Raw genomic sequence first — 15,185 nt, 5'->3', positions numbered from 1 at the left:
TTTTATAATCATTTTTCTCCTTAGACTTAGTAATATGGTAGATTATATTAATGGATTTTTAAATGTTGATCAGCTCCTGGAATAGATAATAGATCCCATGATGTGTGTATGTTTTCTCATTTTGTTTGTTGTTTTTTGTTTTTTTAATGTGCCCGGGAATAATGTAAATGTACTTGGGATTATCTGGTCTTTGAATGTCTACTAGAATTCCCCTATGAAATTCTGATTGTAAATTAAATCGTAGAGTTTGATGAAGAAAATTTTCATTGTGGGAAGTTTAAGGATTTATTTAAAAACTTCTATGATGGGTTATACATTCTCTATTATAAGTATAAACAATAAGCTAACCAGGAATTTATTTAAAACTAGTCCCTTTTCCAGAGATTGGAATTTTGCAAAATGATAGAAAAAGGGAACCTCCCAAGATCGGACTCATCCTGTATTAAAGGCAAAGCTATTCCAGAGCGTTGCCTTTGTTACCGTATAACATGCTGGTAGAGGCCAGGCAGGTAACACAAAGAGGTAAACCAGCTGGGCATCAGATACCAGGGGAGTGGTGGCGACTGTGGCACATGGAGGGTACTGGCTCCCTATTCCGGACCAACTTCTGCTTCTTAGGACTGTGAACCTGATATTGCCAGATCTTCAAACTTTTATTGGGGAGCTGAGAAATCCAGATTTTTTTAATGTGAAGACTTTTGACTTTTAACACTTGGCAATTAGTTCAAACATTAACAACACAGTATAGGCCAGATAAAATAGAGTTGTGAAAATGTGACCCCATCAGTTCTCCCAGGGCCATGTGGGTGGTGTGGTTTTGAAGTTGTGAGCAAGCTGTCTTCCTTGTGTCTGCTGTTAAACTTGCAGTTATGAAGAAGAAGGTCCGGGGTGTGTTAGACTCACCAAGGTCGTGGACAGATGCCACTTGTACTGGAAAGATAAGGGAGAGGAGGAGCCCAACTTGGGAAAGTGGCATGTGGGGATTGATCCCCCAAAGTGGGGTCATGAACAGTGCAGAATTGGTGCCTCTGTGGGACCTCCACTGTTGGCACCCCTGAGGGCAGTGACTGGCGGGGACCAATGAGGAATTACTGGTTCCTTGCTTGGAGATGACTCAGTTCTCCCCGACCCTGACCCATCTAGTTCCTAGCCAGTATGTTTCCTCCTATTTCCTATCTTGCTATTACCTCTATGTGTTGTGGTTATCATGGCCCCTTCACCCTAAGGAGATATTATCATCCCTGAAACTACATGATGACTGCAAACTAGCTATTTTTATTCATTTAGTGTGTTCATTGCTGTTCAAAAAATTCCCTAGTGGCAGCTCTGTTAATTTCAGAAAGACTAATTGGGTGCTGTGTGTATGTGTGTGTGTGTTTTAAGTAGGCTCCATGTCCAGCCTGGAGCCCAGCATGGGGCTTGAACTCATGACCTTGAGATCAAGACCTGAGCCGAAATCGAGAGTCAGATACTTAACCAACTGAGTCACCCAGTCACCCCTGGGTGCTTTTTCCTGGGGGGAGGGAATGTGCTTCCTTTTAGCGCCTTGGTATCTATGGTCTCTGACCTCACTGCCTTCTGTGATATTCTTTTTTCTTCCTGTGATATTCTCATACAGAAACTTTTGGCTTCTACTCTCAATGCCATACATTCCTAATTATTTGTGCTACTTCTTGAGTAATCCCAAAGTCTGTTTTGGATTACTTACTAAAAGTGGATAAAAATTGAGTCATGGTTTCCCACTTCTGGGCAGATGCCTATGTTAATGTTTTGTAGAAAAATTCTTCTTTGCTGGCAGGATGGTTTAAGTCCAGAACTGATTTTTAATGTGGACCATTCACTTTCCTCTTGGGGATTATTTAGAATGAATAAACCTAGGAATAGGGTATTTTTGTGTGTATGTACCTAAGCATGAATCGTTAGCTAAAGGAACTTTTATGTGGTACAACTTGTCCAGAGAATTTAGAGTTTAAGGGCTTTATTAATTATGGTTAAGCACATTTTATTGAGAAGAACAATCTCTAGAGCTGATTAGCTGTGTCCAAGCTGAGAGCTGTTTCTTCTCAGTTGATCCTGCAAGTGAAGTCAGAATAGTGACAACTTGTGTTACTATAGCTACGGAATCTGTTTTCAAAAACACAAGGCTATGATTTCATTGTAGTTTGGTGCACATTGAGAAGCTGATATGGAAATGGGAAGGAAGCTTTATTCAAAAATACAGTTGAAAATAAAAATTTTCTGTCCTCCTTTGATGCTTAGATGAGAATTTTTTTTTCTTCTTTCAAGCTTTCAGGTTCTGTGGGTCAGTTTCGGAAACTGACCTTAATTCCTTCATTCAGGAAGTCCCTCAAACATTCTCTTCTCATTCTAATATGACGATGACTTAGTGCAAATCCATTGTCCTTTATATTCACCACAATTGTGATTAGCTTGTTATGTAGTTGTAATTAAGTCAGAAGTTTGGGTTGGTTATATTTAGTTGGGCGAGTCATCTAATTTTCCACATTGACAGAACCTTTATTATATTCCAGACACTGAAGACACAGCAGTGAACAGAAATGAGCCTTCATTTTGATCAGCTTCTGTCCATATGATATAAAGCATAGACTATAAGCCATGTGTACTTGAATTTTTATGTTTTTATATATTTTTTTCATATATATATATATATGAAATGCTCTCTGAAATAGGGTCCCCACTTTCCCAACAAGTTAACTCCCATTAGCGGAGCTGTCACTGAGCATTTATTCTGCGTGCTTAGAGTTCATTTGATTTGACCATATTATCTCATTTAACTATTATCTCATTAAACCTTAGGACAACCCTGTACAGTTAGATACTGTTACAATGTTCCATTTAACAGAGGAAAGAACTGAGACTTATAGAGGCGAACATTAACTTGCCCAACTTCACACAGTGACTAATGGTGACTCTTTCAAAGAAATTGAGCTTATAGGAGAAGTGCTGTTGGAAATGCATTTGTTCCTGTGGTGTTCCTCTGGCTGTGGTAAGAAAATGTACTTATTATATTCAGGCTGTTCATGAGTGTGGGCATCTGGGATGGTGCAGTGGTGCTAAAGCTCCACCAGCCATCGAGAGGTGAGGACCACACTGTCATGCGGGAGGGCAGCCAGGGACCTAATAAGGGAGGGGTAGCAGAGGACTGTTGGGTGTAGTTCTGTGGGTGGGGCTGGGGCACAAGGTTGGGACGCCTATGAAGATGACTTATCCTTATTATATTTGCCTGTGCTGCATTTTTATTAAAACAGATACCCTGTATTCTGCACCTACTTTTGTAGTCTGCCATTTTCCCACCTAGTCTGTCCTGAGTATCTTGGCTTGGCCACCATATGTCTCTCTGCACTGATATTAGAAATGGTGTTTTTTTTTTTTTTTTTTTTTTTAATTTTTATTTATGATAGTCACAGAGAGAGAGAGAGGCAGAGGGAGAAGCAGGCTCCATGCACTGGGAGCCCGATATGGGATTCGATCCCGGGTCTCCAGGATCGCGCCCTGGGCCAAAGGCAGGAGCCAAACCGCTGCGCCACCCAAGGATCCCTAGAAATGGTGTTATGGTCAGAAGTGTACGAATGTGTTATATGAGTGGGCCATGCTAATTTATTGACTTGAGATCCATATTATTAGACATTTTCTTTTTTTTTCTTTTTTTTTTTTATTAGACATTTTCATACTAGCTGTTCTCTGTTCAGTGCTAAGGGGAAAGTTCTCTGTCCGAACACAGTTGTGATTTTTCCCTAGTTAATACTTGTAGAAGTGGAATTGCTTTTGATGCATGCCCCCGGATGTGAGCTAGCTCATTATCTGCACCCTTGTTAGCAGTGTAGGCTATGGGTGTGGGGGGGAGGTGTGCCTATTTGATAGATAATAAGATAGTATTTCATGTTTTAATTGTCATTTCTTTGATTTTTTTTAAATTTCTTTGATTTTTTTGTGAAATTTTTTTTCTCCTGAAAACTTACTGAATTTCCTTTATTAAAGATTCATACAGGGCAGCCTGGGTGGCTCAGCGGTTTAGCGCCGCCTTTGGCCCAGGGTGTGATCCTGGAGACCTGGGATCGAGTCCCACATTGGGCTCCTTGCATGGAGCCTGCTTCTCCCTATGCCTGTGCTCTGCCTCTCTCTCTGTGTCTCTCATGAATAAATAAACAAAATCTTAAAAAAAAAGATTCATACATACGCATTTTTGCTGGGGATGTTAACATTTTTTAGTGTAAAATGATCTTCATTTTTTTGAATGCATTTGTCGCAAAATTGGCATTATCTTGTAATATTAATTTCTTTTTCCCGAAGGATGCTCTTCTTCTGTCCTAACCATTCTGAAAAACTTCAGCTCTATGTAAGTGGTAAGAGAGGAATACCATGAACAAAGCTGATGTTTATCTTATACATTTATTGGCATTTGCTGTGTGCAACACATTTGCTGCATGCTTTGTAAACAGGCTTGGGTTCAATACCAGTCCTACCTCCAGGTTCTGGACTGTGGGTGAGTTTTTGCTAGCCCCACTTTCACCAGCAGCAAGCTGACAGGGGCTCCTGTGCAGCCTCCTTAGGCCTCTGTGAGTTTTATGTCACCACTTCTGGGGATAAGGCACCCAGCCCTGGCCAGGCACATGGTCATTCTGCAGTAACTAGGAGCCATTAATACTCTTTTCCTTGTTGAGACCATTATGGTTTTTTTTTTTTTTTAAAGCCAGACTCCTCCCAGGGAGTGAGTGCAGTAAAAGCCAGGACCTTAGGAGAGGTCATGCACAGAGAACTTCCTTCTCCCCTCATTTCCCACCCTTGTCTCACATTCCTGGGCCTCCTTCCCACTCTGGTTACTGTATTAACTTTATCCCGGAGCATGACAGCTTGGCAGCTGCTATTCTGACCTGGGCAAGGTTTATTACTAATTCAGGCCTATACATTGAGAGGGCAGGTGAGGCCTTGTGGGCTTGCCTTCTCCAAGGATCTACACTCTCTTCCAACCCACATTTTTTGCTCTCCAGAGACCCCATGCTCCTTCGAAGTGATGACACATGCGTTTGGGCTGCAGGGCTTTCTGATGAGGACATCTGGCTCTTCTCAGGGAGCATTTCCTGTTAATAGCAGCAGCCCTCCAGCCTGGAATCTCAGAGATTGCCAGCAAGCCATCCCACAGTGATTTTTGGATGAGGTTACCACTCTTGCCACCCTCCCCTGCTTTGGCCAGCCTCCAGAACTCCTCCTGGTGTCCTGGTAATGTGAAGAGATCTCTGCTGCCTCCGTTTCAGATTTTCTGATTGGGATTTGAAGTGGGGGCAGGGCCTGCCACCTGTCGGGCTGGCCTCCTACTCCAGTGGCTGGCAGGAGAAAGTGTCCAAAGGCCACTCTCTGTCCTGAGTTGATCTGGGAATGCAAAGCGACTCTGTTGTGCTAGAGAAGCTTCTCTGCAGAGCAACATACTAGAGTTACTGTTCCTCCCCTGGCCTGGGAGCGCTGTCTCTGAGGGACCCACAGCTATGCTTTGAATGTCTTCTCCAGCATTTGGGGCTGGCAGGTCTCAGGTGACACATGTCTGTGCAAGGCCTTGGCTGTGGGCTCACTGAACTCGCTTTGTGCTGGAAGGCATAGAAAGGTTCCTCTGCAGACCAAAGGGGAGAGGCAGGCTGTAGGCGAGGCTCTGCTGCTCAGCCTCCCAGGCCGGTCCCCTTTTGCAGGAGAGGTAGCTATTTCTGGTGTGTTATAAATCTGCAGCCGCCAGCTAGGGAGAGCTGGGACTGTTACGTAAGGCTGTCAGCTCAGTCTTTTATTCCCTTGCCTGCCTCCTTCTGGGAGACAGGGCTGGGAGGCAGCATGGCTGGGCATTTCTGTTCTCTCCAGTGCAGCGGGGTTATTTTTGGAAACTGGGGGATCTGGTCACACGACAGCAGTTTTTCATTCATGAGACCCAATCTATGAAAGGGGCCTGTCCTTCATAGCATTGACTTGGGGGGCAGTGCTGTGTGTGGGTGGGTTTGCTTCTGTTCAAGGTTTAGAAAAGACAAGGCTGAGCGATAGGACCAGACACCAGATTTTTTTTCTGGAGTTATAAACATTTTCTTTGATTCTTGATTTTCTTTTAGAAGCTGTTAGAGGGATTCACTTTCTTTGGAACCAGAGAATGGTACAGCCTTGAAAATGGCATTTATTTCATGTGTGTACGTGTGCATGCGTGTGTGTGAGCATGAGAGCATGGGAAAGTGGGTGCCAGGGAGAAAGACATGCATGGTAGGCGCTTGAGTGCGGCTCCTAGTCCACGCCTTCATGGCCTTGCTAGTGGAAACCATGACAGTGCCCGCCTGCAGTCCCCAGCTGTCCCCAGTCCTGGCCTCTCCCTTTCCAGGGCCCCTTTTCCAGACTTCTCATAAGAGGCCACAAGAGGCCGTGACAGTCATCCTTGAGACCATATGGCATCTCCTTTCCTGTGCCTTGGGGTGGCCCGGAGTGGCTGACTTCCTGGCTGTGGTGGCCGACACCGACTCCTCCAAATGTTCTTTCTCATTCTGCGGGTTGTCCCACCTGCTCTCTTCCAGGATGTCTCCTTCCCTTTATGGTGTGGTGTAACGATAGTTGAAGTTTTTGTGTAAATAAGAAGTGCTTCCCAGTCCCACTTCTGCTCTTATCCAAGATGAAACTTTGGGCAAGGCACTTAGCCGTGTCCCCCACCCCGTGCTTCACTAAATGAGAACGGCTCCAGCAGGCTCTAGCACCAGTTCGGTTTGATGGGACAAAGGGCTTCCAGCGTGGGAAAGCCTGCAGTGAGTTGTATCGTCCTGCGGGGTCAGTGGCTGCTTCTGGGCCCCTGTGGTCTTTCTCTCACGTGGCACCATCGCTGCAAAACTGCAACTCACCCCCTCCTCATCCTCCAACTGTTCCAATTGTGCATAATATTCCCCACTACTTAGCTGCTTGTTCAGTTATTTAAGGAGCTGGCTGGGGCTCCTGGGAGTGGCAGAAAGACCAAATGAGGTAGGGAGAGAGCAGTAAGATGGAGAAGTAAGGTAGGACCAGACTTCTGTGGTCACCCTTCAGCTGTCTGCCCGCCTGCTTGGCATGGCCCCAGAGATCAGACCCCACCTTGGGCTGGCTATGGGGGGGTGTACATATTTCTTATGTGCACTTGAGGCTTCAGTGGGGTCTTCACTTTGAGTTTGTTTGCCCCCTTATGGCAAGAGAGTTATTTTTTGTTTTGTTTTTTTGGGGGGGGCAGAGGGAGAGGAAGAGAGAGTTTTAAGCAGCCTCCATGCTGAGTGTGGAGCCCAACATGGCATTCGATCTCATGACCCCAGGATCACAACCCAAGCTGAAACCAAGAGGTGGATGCTTAACTGACTGTGCCTCCCAGGTACCCCAGGAGGGTGGTTTTGAGTGACAGTGGAAAGAGGAGAATGGTCAGTGGTGAGAGATCATGTGGGATATGATTCTTCACTTGACCGTGAACGACACAGTCACACAGGATTACTCACAGCTGTAATAGAGCAGCGTCTTTAGTGCCATTCAGATCTAGGTTCAAATCCTGGACAAGTTATTTAATCTCTCTGAGGCTGTTCCTTTCCTGTAAAAGGCAGATACTGATATTACTTTTATAGGTTGGTGAGCAATAAACAAGATCATGCATGTAAACTACCAAGCCGAGTGCCAGGCCTGTGGGCTCCTTTCACAATGACAGGAGTGCTGAGGCTGTCTGCGTTCTGAAAGAGCATATGTAGGTCTCACCACCTTTGAGGAACCCAGCAGTTTGCTCATAGAAGCAGCTGTTTCATGGCTGGCCTGAGAGTGGGGTGCGCCTTGTGCCTGTCGCATCTTAGCCAGGGACCTTTGTGAGTGAGTCAGCCTCCAGTGAGGGTCTGGGCCCGGGAGTGGGTGCCCTGAGTCCATAGCCTGCAAGTTACCTGGCCCTGTGTGCGCATTCTTGAGAGGAAAACAGTGTGTTATAAATATGCCTCCACTGTATGTTCAAGTGCTAATGCTTAGACTCTTGTCCAGGCCTGGCAGGCCATCTGTTTTCATCGTGTCCGCTTCCTTCTAGCTGCTTGACAACCAGTAGGTGGCACCTGCATTTTACGGATGAGGGACATTTTGGAACTTGATCAGGGAGTTAGTGGATGGTGGCAGAGCCAGGACTGAATTCAGGCCTGTTTGGTCCCCAGTGTTGGGTCTAAATCACCTTCCTGTGGGGCTGAGAGGGTCTGGGCTGACTCTGGTTTACCTTCTCACCAGGCTTGGGGGCAACACAGGGGCTCCTGAAGTGTACTGTGCTTTCGGAACCAAAGGCCCTTGTGGGAGGCAAAAATTCTAAAGTCCTTCTTTCAAGATGGCTGTCCCTTGGCTTTAATCAGTCCAGTACTAACCTAGGTTCTGTCACAAAAAAGCTTGCAGTTGAATTTAAGGTTACTGATCACATGACTTTAAGACAGGGAGATTGTCTTGGATGAGGCATCTGGGTGCCAGAGAGGCAACACCACTGCCTCAGTGTCACACAGCTCTCTGGATTTTAGTTCAGGTTCCCCAAAATTACGTGCTGGAGGGGCATGGACTTGCACATGTGTACTTTGTCAGCAACAAACTGGAGTGGCCTGTCGCATCCTCTGATAACCTGGGGGGCTGGGTTGTTGACCACAGTTAAGAGGAAGAGGGAGGCAGGGGAGCCTTGGGCAAGGGCCTGGGGCCCTGGGCCAGAGAATTCTCTCAGCTCAAATGGAGAGCCGCCTCTGTGTGTGTACTTTCTCCTACTTCTTTTCCTGGCACCTCTTTTGCTGGAAAATTGACCAGGTTGCAGATTTCTCACTCCTCTGCTGAGAAAAATCCCTCCTTCCCAAAGTCTCCACAAGCAGAATCCAGGCAGTGAAACAGAGGCGCTTTCTTTGCTCAGGACCATCCACTCTCACTTTGCTTAAGCCCTGTTTGTTTCTTCTGCCTGAAAGAGGCCTTTTGCTTGGTGTGCCAGGGTTTGCCAGAGCCAGAGAGCACCCAGGGCTGTGGCTGTTTTGTTCCTGAACCCCGTGGAGCCTCAGAAATGCCTGCGTCCGGTAGTCGGAGGGGAAGGCAAGAGACTAGGTGTCAGGAATTGTGTTCATGTTGGGTTTCCATCGCTTGTCTCAATTAAGACGATTACTAGCTCTGTGACCTTTGGAAAGTTGTTGAACCTCTCTGAGCATTCTTTTCCTTAACTGTAAAATGGGGCTGGTAACGGTACCCCAGCAAGGAGACAGAGGTGGTGCTGGGTGGTTAGAGCTTCCAAAGTGCTCTAGACACAGGGCCAGGCACACACTACCAGCCCTTAATAAAAGTTGATATTGTTGGAACACCTGGGTGGCTCAGTCATTTAAGCATCTGCCTTCAGCTCAAGTCATGATCTTGAGGTCCTGTGATCAAGCCCTGCATCAGGCTCCCTGTTCAGTGGGAGTCAGCTTCTCCCTCCTACCAGCCCCTCCATGCTCTTTTGAGTGCTCTCTCTCACAAATAAAATCTTTAAAAAAAAGTCGATATTGTTAAGATTTTATGCATTGCCTTACAGAATACTGGTGTTCAAATTGTGCACATGTAGGGACATTCTAAGGATCACTTCTACACAGTAAACAAATAATTTAGGGGGGCAGTTTGAGAGTTTGTAAAAACTGGAGGGTTTGCTCTGTGCTTAGCATGGTGCTGGGTACTTGCATCCACGTCTATAATCTGTTTAACAATCTGAGAGATGTGGATATTATTGCCTCAGAGAGGTGGAATCTGAGGTTCTGAGACCTACGGGAACTCATCTCTCCTTTTCCCCCACATGATGCTTTGGGGTTGTTGAGGTCCCATGCTGGGTGGTCTCCTCTGCAGTGGCTGCTTGCCTCCTGAGTCTGATTAGATGCCTGGCCCTAATTATTTCTGATCGTCGAGGTCTTAGAGATCCAGAATTACCAGCAGAATACTGCATTATGAGTAAAAATGCTGCGAAACAACTGTCCTGGGAAAACTGATTTTGAAATGTTAGGGTGTCTCTCCCAGCATGATTCACCTGGCTGCGCCTTGGGGAAGGAGAGAAGAGTCGTCACCCCTCCCCCACCATCCCCAAGTCTCCCTAGAGGGCTGTGTTGTGACTTTCTTCAAGCTAGAAACTGGGTGAGGGACATGCAAGCCAGCTTTTGAGTGGTTTATAAATGAGGCTTCCTGATTCCTGAATTGTTGTCTGTGGGTCATCTTACACGAAATCGCATTTGGTGTGTATTGGTCAGTAATGGAAAGGACGCAGTGAGGTTAATTTGGAGCCATTTGGAGAGCCCACGGAGTGTGGTCCTTATCCCGGGAACACCTCAGGAGAGTGCTTCCGAAGGTTTTCTGTTGATTTGTTAGTCCTCAAGGTTAGCATCTGGAGTTGTAACTTGGGAGTTCAGGCCCTTTGGTTCCTATATGGATCACAGAACTATACCTTCAGAGCTTTAGCAGATCCTCAGCATCATTTGGGCCAAATCCCTTGTTGTTCACTCGTTATTGTTTATTCTGTGAATATTTACTTAGTATTCAGCAGGTGCCAGGACCAGCCCGTGCTTTCAAATGCTCACAATATGTGGGAGACATGTGTCTGGGACAAGTGATGACAAAGGCATGGAGGTTGTGTCAGATACAGGGAAGCTTTTCCCAAAGTGCACTCTATTCAGTAAATGGCGTGCAAGTAGGTATCATGAGGAGAAAGGTTTCATGGTGAAATAGGATTGGAAATGCTGGCATGTGAGTGTTACGGTAGAATCTGATTATTTTTTAGAATGTTAGATGTACCTGGCATGGAGGTGTGTGTCTTATACAGATTATCTCATCTTACAGCATTCAGTAGTTTGGGTTGGCTGTAATTATAACTGTTTCTGTACTGATAGAAGTTCTAGATTGTTTTTTATTTGATTTTATTGATTAATTTAAAGGTTTTATTGAGAGCAGAGAGCAGAGCTAGAGAGCATGTGTGTATGTGTGGGGGAAGGGCAGAGGGAGAGGGGAAGCAGACGTGCACCTGAGCAGGGGGCCTGACACAGGGCTCCATCAGGGGACCCTGGGATCATCACCTGAGCCAAAGGTAGACGCTTAGCTGACTGAGCCACCCAGGTGCCCAGTTCATGGGCTGGAGATTGGTCTCTTCATTTCAAGGAGGGCTTCTGAATACAGTGGAATATTATTCAGCCTTTAAAAAGAATGGAATTCTGACATATGCTACAACATGGATAAACTTTGAGGATATTCTGCTAAGTGACAGCAGCCAGTTTCAAAAAGACAAAGTATGGTTCCACTCACAGGAGGCACTTCGAGTAGTGCATTCATAGGATAATAGAAGGTAGATGGCTGTTGCCAGGTTTTGGCAGGAGGGAGAGAATGGGGGATCATTTAATGGATGCAGAGTTTCAGTTCTGCAAGAGGAAAAGTATTCTGGAGATTGGTTGCACAACAACACAAATGTACTTGGCACTACTGAACTTTACACTTAAAAAATGATTAAGAGGGTACATTTTATGTTTTGTGGGTTTTTTTGTTTTTGTTTTTGTTTTGCCACGACAAAACAAAAATATGCCCAAAGGAAGTCATACAGTGAGAATTAAAAATCACAGATTATGGGATATGATGTACCTCAAGTGCAGTGTGCATAGGAATGCACCTGCTTGTATCTTTAATTATTTTCATTGGGGTTTGAGATGAGAAAATAAATTGGAGTAGTTCTGTTTTACCTAAGAAGAGAGGCCTCTCAAGCTTCTGAAGGCTTTGCCAGTTGCAGCAAATAATAAGTATACTTTGTACTTCAAAATAGTTGCTTGTGTTCCCTTTTGAGGCTTGAGTGAGCATTTGCTGATGTGTCCAAAATACGTTTTTTTTTTTAGAAAGTGCTTATACTTGAGCTATTAGTTTGTGTGTTTTTTTTAAAGATTTTATTTATTTATTTGAGAGAGAGAGAAACAGCACGAGCAGGGGGAGGGGCAGAAGGAGACAGAGAAGCAGACTCCCCGTTGAGCAAGGAATCCAGATGTGGGGCTCAATTCAGGACCCTGAGATCATGACCTGAGCCAAAGGCAGAGACTTGACTGAGCCACCCAGGCACCATTGAGCTATTCGTTTTATAACAGTATACTTCTGGGTTGAGTGTATGACTACTGTAAATTGAAGCAAAGGCGCCAGGAGGCAGGACAGTAGCAATTTAGGGCTTGCCGTCAGGATTTAGGCCAATCCCCTCACCTTATGGACTGTGAAAGCAAAAGTTGTAGAATCTGTGGTTGCAGTCCTCTTTAAGAACTCTGTATATTAAAAAAAAAAAAAAGAAATCTGTATATCTTTGAGACTGCTTATTTAAAAAAATATATCGATTTGAACAAAATTTTTCTAGCTTTCAGTAGAATGGTGGCATTTTGCAAAGGGACAAAGTATTTCAAACTTCTCTGTTAGGATCCTAAAGAATGCATCTGAGTATAGATTACAGAAGATTTGAGTGAAGGTTCAGTCTGTTAACATGTTTAAAACTTTTCGAAGGCCATGTTCATTATTTCTCTGGGTAGAGCAGTTTCCAATGATGGTAAATTCATAGCAGCTCAGAAACTTCTCATGGCTGCATGGTTGCCTTCTCTGTGGTACAGCTCTAATCGACTCTCTGCTCTCTCTAGCACATTGGGTTGTTCTTGCATTTCATGACGATAAACATCCTTGGCCCACGTCCACCCAAGCCAGAGGGACACATATGTTTAGCCTGGCTGCCCTTCTGAATTTATTACCACCCCTCCCACCCCAAGTAATGCATACAACTGTGAGTTTCTTAAAACTTTGCTGAGTTGAACCTTGTTATAATTTTTAAATCTTTGTCAGTCTGATAGATTTTTTTTTTTTTTTTGGATCACTGTTAAGTTTCCTTAACATGTTTGGTGTGTGTGTGTTTGTGTATTTCTTTTTTGGGGACTGGAGAATCTTTATATCCTTTGACCATTTTTCCTTTTGAGCTATTTGCTTCAGGTTTTTTGTTTTTTGTTTTTTTAAGATTTTTTTAAAAAAATTGAGACAGGCAATGAGCAGGGGGTGGGACAGAAGGGAAGAGAGAAGCAGACTCCCCATGAAGTGGGGAGCCCAACTGTGGGGCTCAATCCCAGACCCTGGGATCATGACCTGAGATGAAGGCAGACGCTTAACCGACTGAGCCTCCCAGGTGCCCCTTGCTTCAGGTTTGTGAATCATGTGCATTATTTAGACATTAATTCTACGTGTCCCTGGTTTAATTTCACTGCCATTCTTGCTATAGCAGCCCTTCCTCACCTTCAAGTTTTTTCCATTGATCTGTTCATTAGTGAGAGCTATAAGGTTGTGGTCAGCATACTTGGCTGGAGCTTCCCCAGGATTATTCAGGGTCCAATCTTTAAGTTCTTAAATATCGGACAGTGTCTTTCTGTTGTCTTTGTATAGAACAGTAGCTTAATTGATTCACTGGTCATTTCTGGAGGTCTCTGGTCTGTCTCCTCAGGCCTCTGCTGCCCACAATATTTTTGGGGTTCTGCTTGGGAATTCCAGGCTTTTTCCTATCAGGTTGCTTATCCGTTTGTATTTGGGTTTTTTTTTTTTTAAGAGATCTTATTTATTTATTTATTCATGATAGACAGAGAGAGAGAGAGCCAGAGACACAGGCAGAGGGAGAAGCAGGGTCCATGCAGGGAGCCCGACGTGGGACTCGATCCCGGGACTCCAGGATCACGCCTTGGGCCGAAAGCAGGCGCTAAACCGCTGAGCCACCCAGGGATCCCCATCCGTTTGTATTTGAATCACTGACTAGATGTTACAGTCTTACCTCTGGTTGCCTTTCACTTTTCACCAGGGATATATACAGGTTCTCCCCTCCTTCCCACTTTATATTTGTGTGTTCGTTTTAATGAGAGCTGAATTCATTTATATCTAATAGGAACTCTTGGTGTACTGTGGTACATATGGAGGGAAAAGGTCACAGGCCTAGGATTGTAGTTATATGTCAGAACTGACTGTACTTTGTTGGGTAAAGTGTTAACTTTCCCATATTTTTGTTTTCTTTCTTAAAACAAACTCTAGGTGTTTAATACTGGAGCAGTAATTCTCAAACTTTCTTGGTCTCAGAACCCATTAAAAATTATTGAGGATCCCAAAGAGGCTATGTTCATAGGTGTCACACTGATTCACATATATTGTGCTAGAAATCAAAACAAAAATTTAAGCTACAAGGATACAGAAATACAGATTTCACTATTAAGCCTTCAGGGCAAGGTGTCACCACACATTGTGTGGTCTCTAGAAAACTCCACTATGCTTAGAAAATCATTCTGACACTTCATACTGGTCTCAGGGAACCCCATGGTTCTCAGATCACACTTTGAGAACTGTTGTGCTAAAGTATGTCCGCAAATTATTGCGGTTTCCTTTATCAAAACTGAAGAATTTGATTGGAAATACCTTGACTTGAAGGAAACGCTTTTCAGAATTTGTGGTCTGAACCCTCATCATCTCAGGGCCCATTTTTATTGTCCTTTTTTGAGAGGTGCTACTAACTTACTCTTCTCTCTGGATTGTCCCGTAGATTCCCTGTAAGAAGCCCCTGCTGGTGTGCCAGACCGACCGGGGGCTGTCCACCCGACTGCCCCAGACTCCGGCAACGGGGCCCCCGATGGCAGTGGGCACCTCCCCGTGAAACCTGCCAAGCTGGACGCCACAGCTCCGAACGACGACACTTTGGCCAACTCTGTGCCCCCTTTGGAGGCGTGCAACCATGCAGTCCTAGCCTGCAGCCCGGGCATCCCTGAGGAGCACTATGTAAGCGAGGCTGTGGAAGATGCTCCCAGCTGCAAAGGGTACCGGGATGCCTGCACCATCACCGGTAAGGGGAGCCCTTTCCTGTGGGGCAGGGGGGAGGTCTCAGTGAATGAGGACTGGGTGAGGCCGTGGCCACAGCAGTGTGTCTGAGTGAGGTGTGAATGGCCAGGGGGGAAATGTCTGAGTACAAAGAGTCTGAGCTTTGGGATTTTGAGACCTGCCATCCAGAACCAACATAAGGTGAAGACAAGCCTTTAGTGATGCTCAATGTAGTTTGGTGCCTCCTCCTCTCACTGAAGCTCAGTTGCTGATTCATGCATACAGACAGGTGTGGTGGAAATCACACATGGCTGCGTTGTGGGCTGCAAACTTGGGGAACTGTTTGCAAGGCCCTT

The 15,185-nt window shown here is 45.2% G+C and overlaps 2 protein-coding genes across 2 annotated transcripts in view; both read left to right on the top strand.

Moving 5' to 3' along the window:
* Positions 1 to 14,698, top strand: part of LOC144294258 (uncharacterized) — a 72,385-nt gene extending 57,687 nt beyond the window's left edge. The window contains exon 5 of the mRNA XM_077866067.1: positions 14,558 to 14,698. Coding sequence (XP_077722193.1) covers positions 14,558 to 14,668 — 111 coding nt within the window. The 3' untranslated portion in view covers positions 14,669 to 14,698. The remainder of the gene's footprint in view (positions 1 to 14,557) is intronic.
* The window catches only part of TRAK1 (trafficking kinesin protein 1), a 120,789-nt gene continuing 120,199 nt past the window's right edge, over positions 14,596 to 15,185 (top strand). Inside the window, exon 1 of the mRNA XM_077865643.1 lies at positions 14,596 to 14,854. The gene's annotated coding sequence lies outside the window, so the exon portion shown is untranslated. The remainder of the gene's footprint in view (positions 14,855 to 15,185) is intronic.

This window comes from Canis aureus, chromosome 22 (genome assembly GCF_053574225.1).
Source record: "Canis aureus isolate CA01 chromosome 22, VMU_Caureus_v.1.0, whole genome shotgun sequence".
NCBI classification, from domain to species: Eukaryota; Metazoa; Chordata; class Mammalia; order Carnivora; family Canidae; genus Canis; species Canis aureus.
This window is presented reverse-complemented; position numbering and strand designations above follow the sequence as displayed.